Below are 21,723 nucleotides of genomic sequence, written 5' to 3'. Positions count from 1 at the left end.
TCAGGGGCTTTAGATACTGGAGGACACTTCTTGATTCATTTTCAGGGTAGTTGGCTCATTTGTTACCCGAATGCATCCCAATGTAGCCCTTATTGATGTGGTGTTTGCATAACAAGTAAGCAATGGCCAAATCCTTGGGAGATGCATTGTTTGCCATATTATGTAAACACACCTTCAGGAAGGACTACGTAAGTTGATTTTTTTATGCACTAATTGCAAATCTGTGTGTCACTAGGGCTCCAAAGCATTGGTTTATGCTGTGTCTGATTCATTGGTCAGGCCATTTCTCATGCCAATAAGCCTCTTCTAGGCACAGGCTATTCTAGGGGTGGGGAACAGGATCTTGCTGATGGGACAGATCCTGAACTTCTCCCCACCAGTATGATAGGTTAGGCAGATGGTGCGCCTCACCTGTCAATCACCTGGCATCACCATGACAGCAGTTTTTCCTTCAAAGGAAAGAATTGGAAGTGGGGCTGCCAAGAGGTAGTATGGTAGGGTTGCCATATTTTGAAGAGCAAAAAAGAAGACACATTTGCCGACTTTTACTTTTAACTGCAGATCGCTGTCTAAAGTTAAGTATCTGAAGTTAAGTATCTGAAGACGTTTGCATGCACACGAAAGCTCATACCTATGACAAACTTAGTTGGTCTCTAAGGTGCTACTGGAAGGAAGCTTGGATTTATCAGTTAGCTCCCATGTGTTGTATCCAAAAAAGATGGGAACTAAGTATCCATTCACTTTCAAACTTCTCTAGAAAAGGGGTGAAGGTGAGTCTTCACCAGGAATATGGAACCTGTGACTCTCCTGATGTTGTTGAACAACAGCTACCACCATTCCTGAAGGCCCTTGGCCATGCTGATATCTGGAAGGCCACCGACTGCGTACATTGTGCCTATGTACACCTTTAAAGCACATTCAAAGCACATCCATACTTTCAAAGAATTCTGGGTAGTGTAGTTTGTTAAGGAATGGTGGGAATTACACTGTTGAGAGGCACAGACTAAAATGTCCAGAATTCTCTGAGAGGTATAGTGAGTACATAGCCTGTGGCTTTTAAAATTACTATTACATTTGATCAAGCATCAGTCCTAACCAGACTTTTTAATGCAAAAAAGGAGAGGTGCGAAATATACTTAGCCAGCGGCAAATCAAGATTGCATATGCTACCAGGAAGACAGCAATAAGAGTAGTTTGTAAGCCTCATTCAAACAAGCTGCAATGTGGTGGCCAAACAGAAAGCTGAGGCTGTTTTGTGTGGCCAAGCAATGCAAATAATTCTACCACAGCACAAGCTTCCAAAGAAAACAGTCTGCTGTGCCATGATGTCCAAGCCCAGTGGCCACACTCAAGCAGCTTGCCACATATGGACCTCAAGCAGTTTTGGATGTCAAGAGGCTGCTGCTTTATGCAAATTGAACCTTGAGATATATTTGCATGAATGGGAATGTAGAACTACCAAACCACAAAATTACAGTAAAATGCTCAAAACAAAGGCATTTTTAAAATCAAATATAGAACCAGCAAGCGCTCAACATTTCAGAGAGAAATAATAGAAAATGATAGGAGGACTGAGGTAAAATTTACTGCAAGTGTGGCGATTAAAGAAAACTATGAAAATGATGTATAGACTAGCTGTACCCGGCCACACATTGCTGTGACTCAGTCATGGGCCTCCTCCACTCAGCGTCCCTGTTCCCCACCCCAGCCACATTACGTCGAGACACCCCTTCCTCTGGTCCCCCGCCGCATGACGTCATCTTCCTCCCACGTGATGGCACCCGGCACCCCGAGCGTTCTCTATCTCCCTCTCGCACGCGTGTTTTGGCAAATCCACCCCACCCCCACCCATTCATGGAAGGAGGCATGGGCCTCCTTCCACTCAGCATCCCCGTTCCCAACCCCAGCCAGACACCCCTGCCTCTGGTCCTCCCGCCGTGTGATGGGAGGACCAGAGACAGGGGAGTGCGTGAGGGCACCCACCATCTCAACACATTCCTCCTCCCCAAAGGCACAGCCCACCTCCACTCAGCACCCCCGTTCCTCACCCCAGCCCCATACCACACCCTGGATGAGACGACACCTCTCTCTCTGTGGTCCCTCCCATCTCTCTGCTCTCCCATCTCTGGTCATCTTCCTCCTGTGTGATGGCACTCATCAACCCAACCCCACTCTCTCTTCCATCTATATACCCCATGTGCATCTTAGGCCTGGCCTGCTCCCTTGGCTGTGCTATGCTGTGCAATGCCAGGCTATTGTGATGTCACAGGTAGTCTGCAGCCAATGGCAGCAGCTGAGGCATCCTCAGGTGTGTTGCATTGACATGTTTTTTAATTGGGAAAAACTACGGAGGACTGAGGTAAAATTTACTGCAAGTGTGGCAATTAAAGAAAACGATGAAAATGATGTAGAGATGGTGTCTAACGCCAGCAAAATTAGCAAAAAATGTACATAAATAAAGAAAATAAGTGTTGGAAATGTAAATTAGCAGAAGGGACATTTTTTCATATGTGGTGGGATTGCAAAATTGTCAAGAAATATTAGGAAATGATTTATAATGAAATGAAGAGATAATGTTTAAAATAACATTTGTTAAGAAACCAGAAGCTTTTCTATTAGGTATAACAGACATACCAGGACATTCAAAAAGACTTACCGTGTTTCTCATATTATAAGACATGTCTTATATTTATTTTTTCCCTCAAAAAACACACTATGGCTTATTTTCAAGGGGTGTCTTATTTTTTTCCTCCTCCTCTTGCCGCGGCCGGCATTGCTGCTGCGCCTATCACTATGTCTTATTTTTGGGGTATGGCTTATATTCCTTGAATGCTTAAAATCCTGCTATGGCTTATTTTATGGGTATGTCTTAAAATATGAGAAACAGGGTATTTAAGTGTGCAACTAAAGCTGCACGAATCCTGCAAGCACAGCATTGGAAAGAAGAAGGTGTCCCAGCTAAAAAAAGATTGGCAAGTTAAATTAATGTAATATGCTAAAATGGCAAAATTGACATTGAAACTAAGAGGAAGAGATGACGAGTTTAATGAAGACTGGAAGGACTTTATTGCATATATACAGAAGCAATGTACACAGATTAACACATTAGCAGGATTCTAGAAATATTTGTAAGGAAATATGAATGGACAGTAAGTAATTTTAATGATTTTTAAATTAAAATGGACATGCGGTATGATGATGTCATAGAGGGCACGTTGCGGCTACTCTAGAGTAACGACTCTCCAAACCGTTGCCTTTTCATGCTTTTATTGTGTGCAAACTATTTACAGTGCTAGAGCTGTACAGGATACATGTTCTCAGTCTGGGTCAGAACCCTGGAATGGCGTTTCCCGCGTTTTCTTCCAACATAGGAGTCTGGGCACTCCAAATCTCTTCCCCCTCTTCCTCCTGCGTAATTCCGGAACCGGAGGGAGAAACCGTCTCCTTTCCATGTTTTCCTTCCCCCCCCCTTTCCCCGCTCTTTCTTCCTGTCTCCCGAGTAACAGAGGCTCTGCCATCCTGCCAGAGCCTTGTCCCCTACTTCCTGCTTCCCCACTGGACTCTTCCCCCTCCCCGCTAGCTCCGCTGCTATTGAACGAACTGGTCCTCAAGATGGGAGGGGGCTGTCTGTATTGTTTTCCCCTCACAGATGATAAACAATGGAACCAGGGAAGGGACTAGGGGGGAAGTCAACTTTTCTTTTTTCTTTTTCAATTTCTTTCTTTTTTCCTTTTTCCTTTTTTATGTCCTATTATGAATATGTATTATTGATGCTATTGTTGATGATATTTTTTCTTTTCTTTTTCTGTTTTATATTTGGGAAATTAACAAAATATTATTTTAAAAAGGGGGAAAAAGGGAAAATTTCCGGAACTTGCTGACTTTTTTTAGAGGGAGCAGCCACCCAAAGGTGTTGAGCCAGACAGCGCCTCTGCAGCCCACCTTCGAGCCCCATGCGCACCTGACACCTCTGCCAGGCAGCCTCAAGTGCCATGCAGCCGGGGACAGCCAGCACCGCAGGACTACACAACTGCTGGAACACAACAAAGAGGTGCTGGAACTCAGTTCCAATGAGATCCAGCTGGAAAAAAGTCCTGCTCTTGAATCATCTTTCTGCTTCAGCATATATTTCGCTAGGTTGTATAACCATCAAAACTCCTTTAAATCTCATGCTTTAACTGTGCAATAAAGGTGCTTAAACATTATTTCATGACCAGTAGGTAAGAGCAGGCTAGTGTTCTCTTTAAATTTGCTTTGCCTTTCTGTGACAATGAGGCAAATGTAGAAAATGCTTCTAATAGATGATGTATGGGGCAAGAAAACAGGTGGAGAAATGGGGCAAGAAAACAGTTGTTGGCAGGCAGAGTAACAGGCACCAGAGAGCGTTGCTGAATCTAGCAGTTAAAAGCACACCAGTGCAAGTAGATAAATAGGTATCGCTGTGGCAGGAACGTAAACGGCGTTTCTATGCACTCTGGCTTCTGTTGCACCAGAAGCGGTTTAGTCATGTTGGCCACATGGCCCAGAAAGCTGTCTGTGGACAAATACGGCTCCCTCGGCCTGAAGCGAGATGAGCACCACAACCCCACAGTTGCCATTGACTGGACTTAGCCATCCAGGGGTCCTTTACCTTTACTTTTTACCTGTTGAGCCTAGAATGTGGTTTCATATTTCAACTGTTTCATACTCATGGCTCTGAGGCTTTTTGGTGGCTCTGGTTCTTTAACCCTAGTTCAAGAGGAATTTTGCATTTCCCCATAATGCTAAGTCATGGTTAGCATTAACCAAGATTTATAAACCAGCTACAAACCTTGGTTAATCTGCATTCTTTAACTGTACAGGTAAGCTGCAGGACCAGGTTTGGACAATAAAAATTAACTCTGGTTAATGAAACTATGCATTATAAACCAAGACTTAGCATTATATGTCCCCCTTCTCCATGCAGAAAGGAATGCCTCTCGTAATAGGGGAGCCGGTACTGTAACTTGTGGATTGCCTGAAATGTTAAAAGAAAACTATTGATTTCTTGTTAGTCTGAAGAGGTTAAATAGGTCTGGCCTCTCTTTACGTTTTTAAAAACAGAAATGTGCCAACAACAAGAGGACATCAGTGTCAGGCAAACATAGGTCCAACTATCATGAAGAATAATTTTTCTGGCACAGTGGAATGAAGATTGTGCTGTCTTCCTCTTTGTTGTGCTATAGAAGACTATATGATCAGCTATGATTGCAATGTGATATTCCTGATGAAACCACATGCTGAGTACAATGGTGCCTCGCTAGACAAATTTAATTCATTCCGTGAGTCGCTTCACATAGCAAAAAATTCGTTTTGCGAAGTGGCTCCCATTGGAACGCATTGAAGTGCGGTTTCCCATAGGGTGCCTCGCAAGACGAAAAAAATTGTCTTGCGAGGCACCCTATGGGACGAAAAAAAATCGTCTTGCGAAGCGCGCCATAGGAAACTTCGTCTTGCGAGTCTCCATTGAAATCACGAAACGCTTTCGTTTTGCGAGTTTTTCATCTTGTGAGGCATTCGTCTAGCGAGGTTCCACTGTATTTATGTTTTGAGAAGCACACAAGATATTTCTCAGCCTGTTTCCATGGGAGATGGAAGCTGCTTTGACAGAAGTGTGGACAGTGTTGTCTGTTCCTCCTCACTGTCCTCTGTGGACTCATTCCATACTTTCTTTTGCAGAGATCCTGGCACATAGTTCAGGCATTAAGATACTTTAACATTCTTTCCCCCTACCACTCATTCTCAGTGATCAAGCCAGACAAACCCACAATAATGTGAAGCTGCTTTTGAAAGGGTGTCTATTTTGAATGACAGCAGCACCCCAGAGTCTCAGGCGATGAGAAGTCTTTCCCACTCCCTGCTACCTAAGAATCTTTTTGGCCTGAGTTATTGGGAAGTGAATCCAGGAGCTTCTGTACGCAACACATGGCATTTGCTCAGTCTATGGCCCTCTTGGTTAGAATCCTAAACTGTCACCAGAATAAAATAAAAAAAATTCCTTCAGTAGCACCTTAAAGACCAACTAAGTTTTTATTTTGGTATGAGCTTTCGTGTGCATGCACACTTCTTCTTCTTCTTCTTCTTCTTCTTCTTCTTCTGCACACGAAAGCTCATACCAAAATAAAAACTTAGTTGGTCTTTAAGGTGCTACTGAAGGAATTTTTTTTATTTTACTTCGATCCAGACCAACACGGCTACCTACCTGTAACCTGTCACCAGAATAGCCTGCCCCCTTCAGCCCCCTTGAAGGATATCGTAGACAAGGGTTCGTGGAGGTCTTACTATAATTAACTGAAATCTTTTCAAAAGTCTCTAGACAGCATGTTGTTAGTCTCTGATAAGATAGATTGCCATAAAGAACTGTAAAATTGCATCAACTTAGTTAAATGACCACCAGCTGTGTAAGAATAAGAATGTGCTGTACTGGAACATTGTCCTGTCTTGGTTTTACAGTCATTCATTCATTTATTTTACAGTTATTTATTCTTATATTACTGGCCTGCTGTTTTCCAATAAATTTTATGATTCTCTCCTTTCTTCAGTTGAGTTTTAGAAAACATAAATTAGTGGTTCTTATAAATAAGTGTTATCTGCAGCTTTGCATATAAAAAACCATACTGGTAGTTCTCTTCCAAATGAATGAAAGTCTTGATTGCTAGGACTGTGTGGGAAGTTTGACTATTAATATGAGAGAGAGAGAGAGAGAGAGAGAGAGAGAGAGAGAGAGAGAGAGAGAGAGAGAGAGAGAGAGAGAGAGAGAGAGAGAGAACAGGAAAAGGAAGTCTAATCAGTGATGTAATTTAATGTTTCTGGGTTTGTAAATTAATTAACATTCTCTTGTGCTTTACATTTTTTTTTTTATTTTGTAGATCATAGAAATCATAGAATCATAGATTTGGAAGAGACCACAAGGGCCATCCAGTCCAACCCCCTGCCAAGCAGGAAACACCATCAAAGCATTCCTGATAACATCTACTATTCTAATTCTCACTGACAATGTCAAAAATTTGTGTTTTACATTATGATTTTATTCTTGCATTATTTTTCAGGTTAATATTTTTCCAATATAACCCTTAGATACATTTACATAAGCAGCCCTTTTAAGGTAAATTATGGTTTTAAGATCAGGCCAAGTCCATGGACAGTTGCACTCTAATCAAGACCTTGAACATGTGTTCTCTATCTCATTTGCACTACTTTGTTGGCCAGGCTGAGGGCCAGGGCGGAAGACAAAGAAGATTCCCCTCCCATTCCCCTCCCTGTCAATTTCAGGGGGTGGTGTTACATATTCCTATTCCCTTCTGTGTTTGAAGAGGGCTCTGAGATAGTGTGGTGGCTATTCTTGTAACTGAGACTATGGTATGTAAGGTGAAAATGAAACATGCAACATTTTTTCATCTATATGTCAAACAAGCACTTAATTAAAAAAACCACTCCTGGTCTTCTGATTACTGAATTGGCTGGTTGTCACCTTTTATCATTGGACTGATTGCGATAATTTGGACCCTTGGTTCCTCTCCCCCCCCCATATGGGTCTCTTCTAGTTTTCCAAGTACTTGATTTTCATTTTTTGCATAATTCATACTATTTTGGATATCATTGGTCGGTGGTTGTTGGGAAGCTCTGCCATTTTTTTTTTAAAGCTTCTGTTCAGCCTTGACATCAGTAAACATTTCTGGGCAAACAGTTGGCATCCCCCTTCCAATACTCCGTGCTATTGCAGCAATCTTTCTAGGTGAACAGTCCTGCACACATTCGTGCAGGTTCTTGCAAGGGCCAATATGGTGGCTCTTAGAAGCAAGAACCACTTGCATGTAGAAGCAAGAACCACTAGGTCCCAAGCTCAAGATGTGAGTTCCTAGTTTACACCCCAGAGTCCCTGACAGATTGGATAGGAGTCTTTTTAAAAAAATAAACATAAAAATGAAGGCTCATATTCTATAAATATTATAACAACTAAAATGATCACAATTTGTTTGTTGATGTTGTGACACACTTCAACTTCAAGTCTAGTTCAAAATAATATATTTAGGCAAAAAGAAGAAACATATGGAAAGTGTTTTTCTTTCTTCACACTGATTCGCTAACACATCTGGTATTTAGCAACATAGCACAGTATTCTGGAAGTTTTTGCATAATATTGTGAAATGTTTGTAGAGACAACATTGTGTAGCATCACCGAATACATGTGGCATCAAGCATCTTCTCTAAACACCCAGTGTGAAGCACCAGGAGTTTCACAGCAGGATTTCGAAGAAATCCAAAAGATCCAAGGGCCTCTTTCTTGCCATGAGGATGACAGCTTGCCAGAAGAGGGACCTGTCTGCGTGCTCCCTGCCAAACTTAGGCACTAGCACTGCAAGCAGCACAAAGAGCCCCTTCTTGTTCCTCAGCTGAAACAAAACTCCATGGAGCAATATAGCACTGGGGGCATGTTTCACCTTTGCAATGGTGAAACTTGGGGTGGCAATCTCTTCCGTTGGTTTTTCAGGCACAGTTGCATTCCAGTATTTAAAAAACATACGGTTTCAACTTGCCCTTGTCAAGAGTTGTCTGAGGAAAGGGTGAGTATGTGGATAACAAAGGAAATCCTGTTGTGATGTCATGTCTCTCACATGGGGGTGGGAAATCAAGCGTACATCCTAGCCCTGAGGTTCAGGTGGCCAGGTCACTTCATGGCAGGTCACTTCATGGCACCCCCTACACTTTTTAAAGATCTATGGCTCCACCTAACTCCTAGCCGTGATTGGTCAGGCTACAGGGTGGAGCCAATTCGTATTTCCTTTTTTTCAATCCATCTCCCATGCACCAGTGGCAGGATTTAAGCTTTCCAGCCAGGCCTCTGCCATTGCATACGCACGTTTGCGTTGAGTGCCCTTCCGAGCTGCCCTAGCTCTTCTGCCTGAATCCAAGAGAACAAGGGAGGTGGGGTGGGGCATTTACTTGACCCACACCAGAACCAGGGGTGACCCCCAAACCAGCTAGGGAGACAGATTGCCTTCCATATCAGGACTGGTCCAAGACATTGTGCTGCCTAAGGTGAAGACGACCCATACAGAAGGTTTGGCCATGGGACAGCGTCCTCCACCCCATCAGAGTGAAGTGAGCTAGTTTAAGGGAGGGGGAGGAGGGCAGGCCTTGTAGTGCCCACAGCTCTGTCCTCCAACAAATGGAAATGGCTAGTAGGCTCAGGGCGACTGTCGCTGCCTGGTTGCCTCACTCTGGCTAGTTAGAATAGAATCATGAACTTGGAATCGACCCTGAGGGTCATCTAGTCCAACCCTCTGCAGTGCAGCAATCTCAACTAAAGCATTCCTGACATTGGCAGTCCAAACTCTGCTTAAAAACCTCCAAGGAAGAAGAGCCCACCATCTTCATAGGGAATCCGTTCCACTGTTGAGAGCCAGTGTGGTGTAGTGGTTAAGAGGGGTCATAGCTGCCAAGTACCCCGTTTCCCCCGGGAAACCCCCGTTTTTACTTACCTTTCCCCGGTGGTTCCCCGCATCACTTCGTCTCCCGTTTTTCTCCGTTATTTTCTCCTGCCGGCGGCCATTTTTTTCTGATTTGCCCTTCTATGGGCACAAAAAATGGCCGCCGCTGGCTTCAAAAGTCACATCTACGCATGACTGGAAGTGCATAGACGCGGCTTCCGGTGTCGGTGGCGGCCATTTTTGGTGCCCATAGATGGGCGGGGCGACACCGGAAGTTGCGTCGACGCACTTCCGGTCATGCGCAGAAGCTACTTTTGAAGCCGGCGGTGGCCATTTTTGGTGCTCATAGAAGGGCAAAGCGACACCGGAAGTTACGTCGACGCAACTTCCGGTGTCACACGGCTGCCAGTCCCGGATTCTGCAGTCCGGGACTTGGAAGGTAAGAGAGGGGTAGACTCGTAATCTGGGGAACCCGGTTCATGTCTCCGCTCCTTCATATGCAGCTGCTGGGTGACCTTGGGCTAGTCACACTTCTCTGAAGTCTCTCAGCCCCACCCACCTCACAGGGTGTCTGTCTGTTGTAGGGGAGGAGGGGAAAGGAGATTGTTAGCCGCTTTGAGACTCCTTTGGGTAGTGATAAAGCGGGATATCAAATCCAAACTCCTCCTCCTCCTCCTCCTCTTCTTCTTCTTCGTCTTCGTCTTCCTGATTCTAGTCAGAATAAGACTGCCCCAGTTACATATTGTGCTGAGGACATATTGTGCTCTCATCCAGACATCTTATATGTCTAATTTCATAATAAAAGTGTCATAACTTCACACCATTCTTTATGTTCTTCCATAAAGGAGGGCAGTCTTTCCCCACGTCGGCAATCTCTTGTCCAAAAGAAGTGGAATAGGGAAAAGCTTCAAACTGTACATGATAGCTCAGTTGGTAGAGTATGAGACTTTTAATCTCAGTGCCCTGGGATCAAGCCCCACTTTGGGCAAGAGTCCTGCAGGGAGTTGGAGGAGGGGACCCTCGGGATCCCTTCAGTCTCTAGCATTCTACAATTCTGTGATTTCACAGGACACTTTAGTGATCTGCGGTGCTCAAATTACAAGTGGGCCAGCGGGATCCCAGCCTACTTACCTTTGAGGCAGCCTCCTTAATTAGTGTACTGCTGGTCAGAGACATGATTTAGCTAAGATTAGGGGTGGTAGTCAATGTCAGTCCTACTCAGAATAGACCCATTAAAGTTAATGGACATGAGTAACTTTGAAACTAATGAATTTAAGAGTTTATTCACCACGGCACTTTCTGGAACATAGCCCTATGAATTTAATTTAGCTTAGGGCTCATTCAAATGTCTGTCCCAGTTGAATTTTTCAGCAGTCAGATCGTAAAGGTAAAGGTAAAGGGACCCCTGACCATTAGGTCCAGTCGTGATCGACTCTGGGGTTGCGGCGCTCATCTTGTGTTATTGGCCGAGGGAGCCGGCGTACAGCTTCCAGGTCATGTGGCCAGCATGACAAAGCCAGTTCTGGCGAACCAGAGCAGCACACGGAAACGCCGTTTACCTTCCCGCTGTAGTGGTACCTATTTATCTACTTGCACTTTGACATGCTTTCAAACTGCTAGGTTGGCAGGAGCTGGGACCGAGCGATGGGAGCTCACCCTGTTGCGGGGATTAGAACCGCCGACCTTCTGATTGGCAAGCCCTAGGCTCTGTGGTTTAACCCACAGTGCCACCCGCATCCCCTAGTCAGATTATATGAAGAGCAAAAACTCATCTAAAGATGAGTCTGGCCGGTAGATGTTCAGGTAGGGTGACGGTAGAAAGTTCAAGATGGTAGGATGAGTAGTATTTGGTGAGTTGACTTCCCCCAAATGCGTTAAAGGCAAGCTGCTGCACCCAGCATATGGCTGCTATTCGGTTCGAAAACCTCTTGAGAATGAAGGTAGTCAACTCCCTGTACAAGGCAAGAGGAACTCCACACTGTGGCATCCTGTACAATATTCCTAGTACTGTTTTCAAATAGATATTTAAACTGACTAGTAGCCAGCTGCTGAGGAGAGTGGCTTGGCTCTGTTTAACGTTAATAAAAATAAAAGGAAATGGGAAGGTCACTCACTCGCCTATTAAATAAGCGGGTATCCTTTCCATCCAAAAGTTTTTTGGTTTTCATGGGAATGCCATGAAGATTGCAGAAATTCTCACAAAATCTTCATTTGTGGACAAAGGTTCAGCAAGGAGGAAAGTGGGGTTGTGTATAGACTTAACTAAGTCCCATCTTGGCAACAGGTATCATTTTTTGGTCAAGCTGCATTTGGGCAGACACCAGTAAATGGCATTCAGTAAGTAGTGTTACACAAGCCAATCGTGCTTCATTGACTGGCATGAATTTTAAACCGCTTACCTGGAGAATGAGCGAACCCTTGGGTATCTTGATTTAAGGCAGGCATCCCCAAACTGCGGCCCTCCAGATGTTTTAGCCTATAACTCCCACGATCCCTAGCTAACAGGACCAGTGGTCGGGGAAGATGGGAATTGTAGTCCAAAACATCTGGAGGGCCGAAGTTTGGGGATGCTTGATTTAAGGTCTCTTCCTGTAGCTCTGCAAGTCAGCTCAACACAAAAATATGCTAACTGAATTTTTCACCATCATTGAGCAGGTAAAAGGGACAATGCCTCCCACAAGTGAGTGGCACAACTAACTTTAAGGTCAGATCACAGCAGACAGTTAACAGCACACAGAAGTACAATTCTGCCTCTGGGCATGGAAATGGAAGAGAAGAGGCACGCTATAATGAATGAATCTGGAATGCTGCCATACAGACCACGTTAATACCTCTCCCCTTGTAAAAAGGACAACAATTTATTATTATTATTATTATTATTATTATTATTATTATTATTATTATTGCTCATCAAGAGCAAAAGTTTACTTTTGTATTTTTGAACAACTGTGATTAGATTTATATTAGAACTCTATTTCCTTCTGGTCGGAAGAAAAGCAGACTATATCTTGCTTCATTCACTGGGACGGTGAATGTGTAAGACTGTTTGCTTATTCAAAACTATAGTTGGCACTGAAAGGGAAACTCTGTATTTTTAAAGGAGAACAGAGTATCAATATTATCAAGCTCCTATTACCGCAAGTCCAATATATACCATATTTTTCCATGTATAAGATGCCCCCATGTATAAGACATGTATTTTTGGGGACTCAGATTTAAGAAACTGGGTGGAGACACTATCCATGCATAAGATGCACCCTAATTTTTGACATTACTTTTTAGGGGGAAAACATCGTCTTATACACAGAAAAATATGGTACTTACTGGGTGATAATCTCAAAGAATTTAGCCAAGTATATTTCCATAGGAATAGGCTGTGAAGCATCTTGGAATACATTTTAAAGAAAAAAACTCATTTATATATAGAGGTGTAATTTGGTATTGCAAATTATTTGAGCGATCAGTAGACTCCCTCCCTCTAGTAGGGTGAATTTTTAGCGAACTGACTTCACGAAATCTCCTCTTGTATACCTTGACCTAACCCAATTATTCCAACAGGCATTGCAGCCTTCCTCTAATCCAGTAATTTTCCTTTCTTGCCCTAATTTTGAACAATGTTACATTTCCCAATTTATTTCTCTTTCTTCTCTTATCCAGAGTTCTTTTGATATTATGTTTTGTTTACATACTGAGGTAGGGTGTGCCTGTTAGGCTTCCAGAAGGCCAAAAGGAGTTTGCAACTATTGCAATATCATATATTCCCGGCCTGGTTGTTGCAAGGTAAAGCACACAGAAGGGCTGTAATATATATATATATTAATATCTAGGCTGCCTTTCCAGGTATATTCTTCCCAAGGTGGCTTGGGCGATTATAAATGAGAACCTTTTGAGGATCAGGTTTTTGTTTTTTACAGAACTATTCTGCCAGTTCTAGTTACAGGTAGGTAGCCGTGTTGGTCTGAGTCGAAACAAAATAAAAAAATTCCTTCAGTAGCACCTTAAAGACCAACTAAGTTTTTATTTTGGTATGAGCTTTCGTGTGCATGCACACTTCATCAGATACACTGAAACCAGTGTATTCTGCCAGTTGTTGATGTACCTGCCTTCCCTATGAATTGCACAACCCTTTAACACTTTCTGTACTTAGTTCATATGTCCAGTTTTTTTCAGAGTTGCAAAATGCACACCATCCTGAAAGGCAGGTTTTATGTGGAGGGCAGACTTGTACCTTGCAAGGATCTCTGGTGGGTGATGGGAACATATAGAGTTGGATTGTGTAAAGGTGCCTTCTCCCTGCCAGGCCAGCCAGGGTAGAGAGCAAGGTATGCCCTCATCTTAACAGTGCAGAACTTGACTTTTCTCCATTGGAGTGATGGCAACCTTTCATTTCTCTGGAAGTCAAGGGCTGCAATTCATGGACATTACTGGAGTCTGAGTTAAACTGCTCCTTGCGGCTTGTGCAATGTGCTAGTCACTTGGACTGGACAGAGAGAAACTTGGCAACTTGCAGGGCTCAATGACAGAGACAGGAAAGTGAGACAACTGGCACTTGTCTGTGTTGTGCCTTGCTGCTTTGAACCATGGCATAGCATAGTTCATACTGTGTTATGATGGATGCCTTCTGTGCTGAAGAGCTCAACACTTGAGCCATAAACTGTTTTCTTTCCTGGACAGGGTAAATCAGCTGCAGTTAAATCTTCTTGGTTCACACATGGATCTCAGACTGTCTGGTCATGCAAGAAGGTCCTCCATCTGGGTTTGGCTTTGCTCTCTAGGACACCAACACCTAAAGAAAGAGCACCACCAATTAACAACACTATCATTACTTTATGGCTTTTTATGTATTGTGCTATTTTATGTATTTTGCTGTTGCTTTATTTTACAATTTAAGTAACAGTTACTGTAATTGTTGAGAGTGAATTTCTGTTTAATATTTGCCGATATGTTGACATTATTTCCTTGTACTGTATACTATTATATTCTAATGGATTATTGAATATTACTTTATTGGATAATAAGTTGTTTATTTTAAGTCATATATTCATTGCAACATTTGTATTGGATTGGATTATTACAAGACATGTGACCTTTGTATATTGTTGTTTCTTCAGCTTGTAAACTGCCTTGTATATAGCAAGATAGAAAAGCTGGTATACAAATTAAAAATGAACTGAAAATGAAACTATTAAGGGTGCAGCCTCAGTGTGTTCTGCGCTTTACAGAAACACTCATTCCGCACTCCCTTCCACTGGCCTCACCCTAAGCTCTGAGCGGTGGGGGGGGGGGGGCTGCAGGGTGCTCAGGATCTGCCTGGGTGCTTCCCATTGACATCTGGTTGACTCCTGGGAGAACAGATTGCTAGTTGGCTTGATCCAGCAGGGCTCTTGTAATGGTAATCCTAGAATAGTAGGAATCTCCACTAAATCATGGATGGAATGACGGTTCCCAGCATTAAATTCAAAATAAAAGCACAAAATACAACAGTGAAAGGGGCTTCTTCGGGAAGTTGTGGGCTCTCATTAGTTGAGATTTCTGCATTGCCGGGGGTTGGACTGGATGACCCTTGGGGGACCCTTCCCAACACTACAATCCTGTGATAAAGAAAACAAGAGCACAGACTGGAATACCAGTCATTCCCATAATACGGTAACAGTTGCTCAGGCCGAGATCGAAGAGTGCGTCGCCAGGCCCCTTCCTGTCGGCTTGGCCTTCCTTGTCCAGAACTTACTCGGAAGTAACTCTCTAACGTCCGCGAAGCTTCTTCGGAGTAACAGATGCGCTCTCCCCCGTTCGCTGGACTCCTGACGCCTCCAACGCCCTCGCGGGCAAGAGAGGGCGCCAGACGGCACGCAGAAGGGCCTCCTCGGCTTTCCGGGGAGGAGCGAGGCATCTCCGTCGCTGTTCCGACCCCTCTTCCTCCGCCCCAGGTAAGGCCAGGTGGAGCAGGTGGCGAGCCCTGGCGCAGGTAGAGCCGCCAGCCCCGCGGCGCAGCGCAGGCGCCCTTTCCCGCCAAGCGTCCCCGGAGGGAAGGCAGCCGAGGAGGCGGCGGCGCAGAGGTGGCGCCTTCGGGGACGGAGGAGGCGCCGCCGCCGCCGCCGCCGCTGGGCGAGGGAAGCGGCTCCGCGGGGCGAGCGCGGCCCCCTTTGGCCCCGGCCGAGCGAGAGCGACGGCGCCCGCAGCGACAGGTCGCCGCTGCCCGCCGGCTTTGTGCAGCCGCCGCCGTCTGCGGCAGGAAGGGAGGAGGCGCGGCGCTGCGCGGCGGCTGACGGGGACCCCGCCCAGCGGCGGCGAACCCACCGCTGCCTGCCTGCCTGCCTGCCTGCCTGCCTGGCTCCCCGGGCGGGTGTCGGCTGGCGGCGCGGCTGGGGGAGCTCCGTCCGCGCAGTAGCGTCTGCGCGGGGCCGGTAGGAGCCGGAGTCCCGCCCGCCTCCCCCGGAGCGAGGGCGCACCATGCTGCGGTTCCTACGCAGGACCTTCGGCCGGCGGTCGATGCAGCGCTACGGGCGAGCAGCCGGCGAAGGAGACGAGCGCGACGGGGCGCCCCGAGTGGCCTCGGTGGGAGCTTCGCTGGCCGCGCCCGGCGGCGCCCCGGCGCCTCCGCACATCCAGGCGGCCGCGACGGGCGGCCGAGCGGCGCTGCAGTGTCGGGTGCAGCTGCTCGACGGCACCGAGGTCAGCGTGGAGCTCCCGGTGAGTAGGACGAGGGGAGGAAGGGCTTTGGGCTAGATGACCTTTGGGGACCCTTCCAACTCTACCCTTCTAGGACTCTATGTACAGGTAGTAGAGCTGGCGCCTGTTTTTTCTTTTCTTACCTGGGGTGTGTGTGTGTCTTTGCCTGAGGCAGATGGGACCCGAGAGACCTGCCTTGTTTCTTTTTCATCTTTGACTTGACAGGCATTGCCCACTTGGCACTAATGAATTCCTGGCACTGGTGAACTTTGCTACAGGTTGTGGCCATGACCCTGTTCCCCTGGCATGGGCATAGCCAGACTTTATGTGTGTGTGTGTGTGTGTGTGGGCAGAACCTCAGTTAGTTAAGTATTTTTATTGATTTACTTGATTTAATGGGGGGGAGCTGCTCCCCCCCGTCCTCCTTTGGTTGCGTCCATGTCCCCAGGGAAGAGAGTTTTCTGACCCTTGGATCAAGAGCCTTTTGAGTTTTCACAATACCAGTTATGCCTGTCCCTGGTTATTCCACCTGTGATGGGCTGGCTCTAGAGCAGAGGATTGCCCTTTCCAGGGCAGGATCCAGTTCTTAACTGTCTGCAGCTAGGTTAGTTGGATTCACTTAAAGGCACCACGTTGCCTTCCCTATAGAAAGAATCCTTGTTGGGGCATGAGTGTCAGGTGATGTTCAGACAAGCCCCCTCCCCTTCCCATGTCCAAAATTGTTGCTTCTGCTTCCTGCAGGTGTTCCCCTCACTCCCTGTTTTTATGCTTCTTGGGTTCCTTGTGAAATTGCCTTTACAGTGTGTTGGATTTCTAAAGTGTTGGATTTATTTTTTAAAGAAACATGAGCAACTGTAGCTTTCAAAGTATGGAATTCAGCCACAGAAATTGGCCTGACAAGCTACTGTTTGCTCTCAGTAAAAATAAAATGAAATGCAAAGCAGATATGATTTTAAAACAATACGGAATGTAAGCAAGGCGAAACTTCTTTTAAACCCCCAAATCATCAGAATTCCATATGAATTTGTGTAGAATCTGATTGTGTATTTTTACTAATAATGACCTTAGAGTAAGTGTGTGTTTGTGTGTGTGTTAAGGTGGTTTGGACAATGCTCAAATACACCAGATTACCAGTGTAATAGTTATTAGTCTTGCATGAAAATACACTCCAGAAATCATGTGAGAGATCTCTGTGTTTAATCTCCATACAGTAGGTCACTTATTTGTATATCAGAACAAGCAGGTGACCTGTTTTATGGAGATTTTAACACAAAGATCTCTCATATGATTTCTGGTGCGTCTGTATATCCAGAAATCGTAAGACCTCTGTGTCAAATATCAATACCTTAAAAGCACATATGATGCTAGTTTTCCTGCATATAGTATTTCTGTTCTGATAGTATTTGTGCTCAGATTCCTAGGCTGGTTATTTTAAATAGGTCTGCCATGATTAATTCTGATACTCAGGAGGCAATATGTTCTTCTAAAGCAGGGCAAATGGTCCCAAAGGAATGATTACGGGGCAGAGGGCCCAGAAATAATTTACTAGAGGGAATGCAAAACAGATTTATGGTTACAGACCCTCCAACATTTCTCTGATGAAAATAGGGACGTCCTATTCCATAATAATAATTTCCCCTATCCACTTTGGGCAGTTTATCTCCTTAGCTTGGGGGGTCGCATAACTCCATACCTTCCAACGTTTCTCAAATGAAAATAGGGATGTCCTAAGGAAAAGAGGGTCATTCTGGGATCAAATCAGAAACTGGGGAGCCTTCTGTAAAACCTAGATTGTCTCTGGAAAATAGGGACACTTGGAGGGTCTGTGGTTATAGGATTTGGAACTTGCATCTGTTGTTTTTGTTTTTTAAAGTTCTACCCCTCACTATAAAGGTTTCTAAGGCAGTTAACACAATTAAAACTATCAGATCATTTTCAAACAAAAACTACAGTAAAATGGGTAAAGGAATACAAAAAGACATAAAGCAATGCTGAGAAATCTTTGTCCTGTGGGCCTAATCCTCCTCCTCCTCTTCCCAGGCTGTTTTCCCTCCCACCCGCTCCCTGTGACCAACATGCACTGGTTGCAGATCACACCCTCCCCACTTCTCAGGTTTTTGCATGCCATAAACCATCCCTCCCCATATGAGCTGGCCTGGACCCTGCAATCACCAGCTGAGGCCCCTTTTTTGCCTGCCTCCTCCATGAGAGGTCCAGAGGGTGGCAACACGAGAGATGGCCTTTTCTGCAGCGGCTCCCTGCTTGTGGGATGCTCTTTCCAGGGAGGCTCACCTGGTGCCTTCATTATACACCTTTAGGCACTAGGCAAAACTGTTTCTCTGTAACCAGGCCTTTGGCTGATTGTGCATTCTATGGCCTTTTAAAGTGACTGTGTGAGAGGTTATTGTTTGGTTATTATAATATGCATTTTTTGTGTTTTTATACTCTATACAGGGGGTGGCCAACTCCCAAGACACTGCAATCTCCCTCATGGAGTTAAAAACTGGCAGTGAAAGCCCTGTTTTGGGGGGTGCAGGCCAACACTGTTGAACTTTTTTTAAGGGAGCCAAAGTTGTTGAGCTTGTTTGGGGGGCCCAGTGATCTACCACAGACATCAAGTGATCTATCGGTAGATCACGATCCACCTGTTGGAAGTGTCTGCTCTATAGCACCCTTCTTGGATAAAGGGCAATACAGTGGTACCTCTACTTATGAATTTAATGCGTTCCAAACACACATTTGTAAGTAGAAAAAAATTGTAAGTCGAATCCCATAGGAATGCATTGGGAGAAAAAATTCGTAAGTAGAAAAAATCCTATCTAAACTGCATCCAAGATGGCGGACGGAGCTCCATTTGTAAGTAGAGTTATTCGTAAGTAGAGGTACCACTGTATATAAATTTAATCAAGAAATAATAATAATAATGGCCAACCATCAGCTGGAGGGGAGGAGTTTCTTCCCCTTTTTGGTGTAATGTTTGAACCATGTACACAAGGATCAGGAAGAATATTGCCCTGCAATCTCACATTATCTCCACTGATGTGAATCCAGTGGAGTGGAAGGTTTTTATTCCCATCACAGGATGCTGTGTGTGATTGTGTGATTTTTGTTTTTGTGGGTGGGGGGGCATGTGCGTGTCCGATGTGTGTTTAACTGTGATTGTGTTGAGTGTTCAGGATGTGTGTCAGGGTTGATAGTCGTGTGCTTATCAGGTAGGGTTAGGTATTCAGCCAAATGAATCAGGGTAGAGTTACAATATTTCAAGAAGTAAAATTCAGGAAACAAAAAGTTGTTGTGAGGTGTGAGGTGTTTTGGGTTTTTTTAGAATCTCAGAGTTACTGAGCTTTTTTTAGGCAATCAGCTTCAAAATCCTGGACATTTTGCTGATTCCCCAAAATTCCCCCAGATGCTATTTTCACTGCTTAAATCTTGGACATGTCTGGGAAGTTCTGGACATATGGCAACACTAGAATCAGGGTGATTTTGGAATCCCCCGCCACTTCCAGGAGCCCCCTACGCCAAAATCAGGGCTCCCACAAAGGCTCATTTTGCTCTGCCACAGTTAATTTTGTTATTTTGTGTAATCTAAGCTTTCATACACATCACTGTGTTTCTCTACATCCACGGACATTGTAAGATCTGAGCCTTTCCAAAATGTTGTCTGCAGAGCACTCTAGATTTTTATTTTTATTTTTAGTTAAAGGACAGTGGTGGATACCTTTTTTTTAAAAAAAAAGTTCAAAGCTCCATTTCATTGTTGCTCTTTTTAACCAACACAAAGCTCAGAACTCTTCAGAAGTCCACAGGCAACATCATAAGCATGTAATGTTGTAAGGCCTGTGAGACCTGTTGGAGGACACAATCAAGTGCTAGGAAGGAAAGCCAATGGGATGCCCCAAAGTGTTTTTTTAAAAAATGTGCAGGCCATAATACAGACTCCTCAGTTGCCGCTTTATTATTTTTGAGTAAGAAAGAGTAAGTGCCAAGCCCATGCCCTGCTCCGAATTATGGAGAAAAGTGAATCTCATTTACTTCTGCTGCAACCCCACCCAGACCTACCAGTATTTGCCTGCAGTTTGGCAAGCTTAATCTACTCTGGAGCCATTGCAAGAAGGGGGGGGGGCAGACAAAAGGCCTCTTTCCCTGCCATGGATGGACCTTAGGGAAAGGGGTGGGGGAAGAAGGGTGCAGGGGTTCCCTGGCTTGTCCAAGAGACATAAGAGACGAAGGCCCTGGGTTCTGGAAGAATTTAGTTTAAGGCAGGCATCCCCAAACTTCGGCCCTCCAGATGTTTGGGACTACAGTTCCCATCTTCCCCGACCACTGGTCCTGTTAGCTAGGGATCATGGGAGTTGTAGGCCAAAACATCTGGAGGGCCGCAGTTTGGAGATGCCTGGTTTAAGGGCATGAGTGGAAGGACAGAGTGAAAGCAAGACTACCATAGGAGGAAGAAAGGACCGCCAGGGTCATTGCACATGAACCAGGAACTTCAGAGATTTGGGAGGTTGAAGTTCATTGACTGATCTTTGAAATAAGCAGGCATCCTTGGCTTCAGGCCTTTGCTTTTAGATGAGTCGCTCAAAATATCCATTGATTTTATTTTTGCCCACTTTCTTGCATTTCATTTTACTTTGCAGCTATTTTTTTTAAAAAAAATAAAGACCCTATTGTTTCCCTCTTCTCTGAACTGCATACCTTTTAAACCTCAAAAGGCTACTAGAAATTGCGCTTGCCTTTTCATGTAAAGGCAGTTTCCTCATCAGGCTTTTCAAGTCTTGATCTCGTAATGCTTTCATGTTCTCGTCCTATGCTTTTAAGTCTTTACAGTGCACTTTTTCAAAAGGGCTCTCTCTTCTTTCTAAATTGAGTGATGCGCTCCTCTAGCCTCTTAAAGCTAGAACTCCTCAGGGTGTTCCATGCTGAACAACACAGATTCTGACACCAATGTCCGTTCATCTCTTGCTGTGGAGTGATTGCCTATGGCGAGGAGGGTGTAAATGTAGCCGTTAGTTCCCGTTGACCTGATATCATGTGATTCCCTATGAACCCTTTTCCAGAGCAGTGAGATGTGAGAGGAGCACTTGGCATCTGTTCTGGAACATAACCCTTCTCTCTGCCTCAGTGTCTGGGCCAGCTAAAAGCTTGCCACTCTCTTATCTCTCAAATTAAAATTGCAAATCTGCCCCTTCCTCTAGCTAGGAGAGAGACCCGCAAACTCCAACGGGTATTGCACTCCAAGTCTGAAAAAATATTCAGGGAACTTGTTGAATCATCTTGCTTCCAAGCCCACTATTGTTTCCAGGAGGAAAGCCTTTGTGACATCAGCAGTCATGACAACACTTCCCTCCTTCAGCTCAAGAGAAATGTTCATACCTAGCAACTAACACAGCAGAAGCAGGTGGGGGGGGGGAGGGAGGAGTTTTTGGTGTCTGCCTGTTAATTTTATGAAGGGATTCCTCCCCCCCCCCCCCCGTGCCAAAAAAAAAAAATTAATGTAGCCACAGCACTGGACTAAACTGAATGCAACAGAAAGGAAGGAAGGAAGGAAGGTAGGTAGGAAGGAAGGAAGTGAAATGAGAGGTGTGAGAAGGCAACCAACAAAGGC

The 21,723-nt window shown here is 44.9% G+C and overlaps 2 protein-coding genes across 3 annotated transcripts in view; one reads left to right on the top strand and one right to left on the bottom strand.

Moving 5' to 3' along the window:
- Positions 1 to 13,443: 13,443 nt before the first annotated feature.
- LOC118094227 (uncharacterized) lies at positions 13,444 to 15,901 on the bottom strand. The gene is made up of 3 exons (XM_088655787.1): positions 15,178 to 15,901; positions 14,708 to 14,847; positions 13,444 to 14,235 (listed from the first exon to the last, which is right to left on the bottom strand). Exons 1-3 carry the CDS (start codon positions 15,899 to 15,901, stop codon positions 14,221 to 14,223), a joined length of 879 nt encoding a protein of 292 aa, XP_088511913.1. The 3' UTR covers positions 13,444 to 14,220.
- The window catches only part of EPB41L4B (erythrocyte membrane protein band 4.1 like 4B), a 137,025-nt gene continuing 130,569 nt past the window's right edge, over positions 15,268 to 21,723 (top strand). For both annotated transcript variants that reach the window (XM_088656178.1, XM_035134398.3), the window contains exon 1: positions 15,268 to 16,139. In XM_088656178.1, coding sequence (XP_088512304.1) covers positions 15,900 to 16,139 — 240 coding nt within the window. In that variant the 5' untranslated portion in view covers positions 15,268 to 15,899. The remainder of the gene's footprint in view (positions 16,140 to 21,723) is intronic.

The sequence above is a fragment of the Zootoca vivipara genome, chromosome 12 (assembly GCF_965207765.1).
Source record: "Zootoca vivipara chromosome 12, rZooViv2.hap1.1, whole genome shotgun sequence".
Lineage (NCBI taxonomy): Eukaryota > Metazoa > Chordata > Lepidosauria > Squamata > Lacertidae > Zootoca > Zootoca vivipara.
Note: the sequence above shows the minus strand (reverse complement) of the source record. Positions and strands in the feature narration are given on the sequence as shown.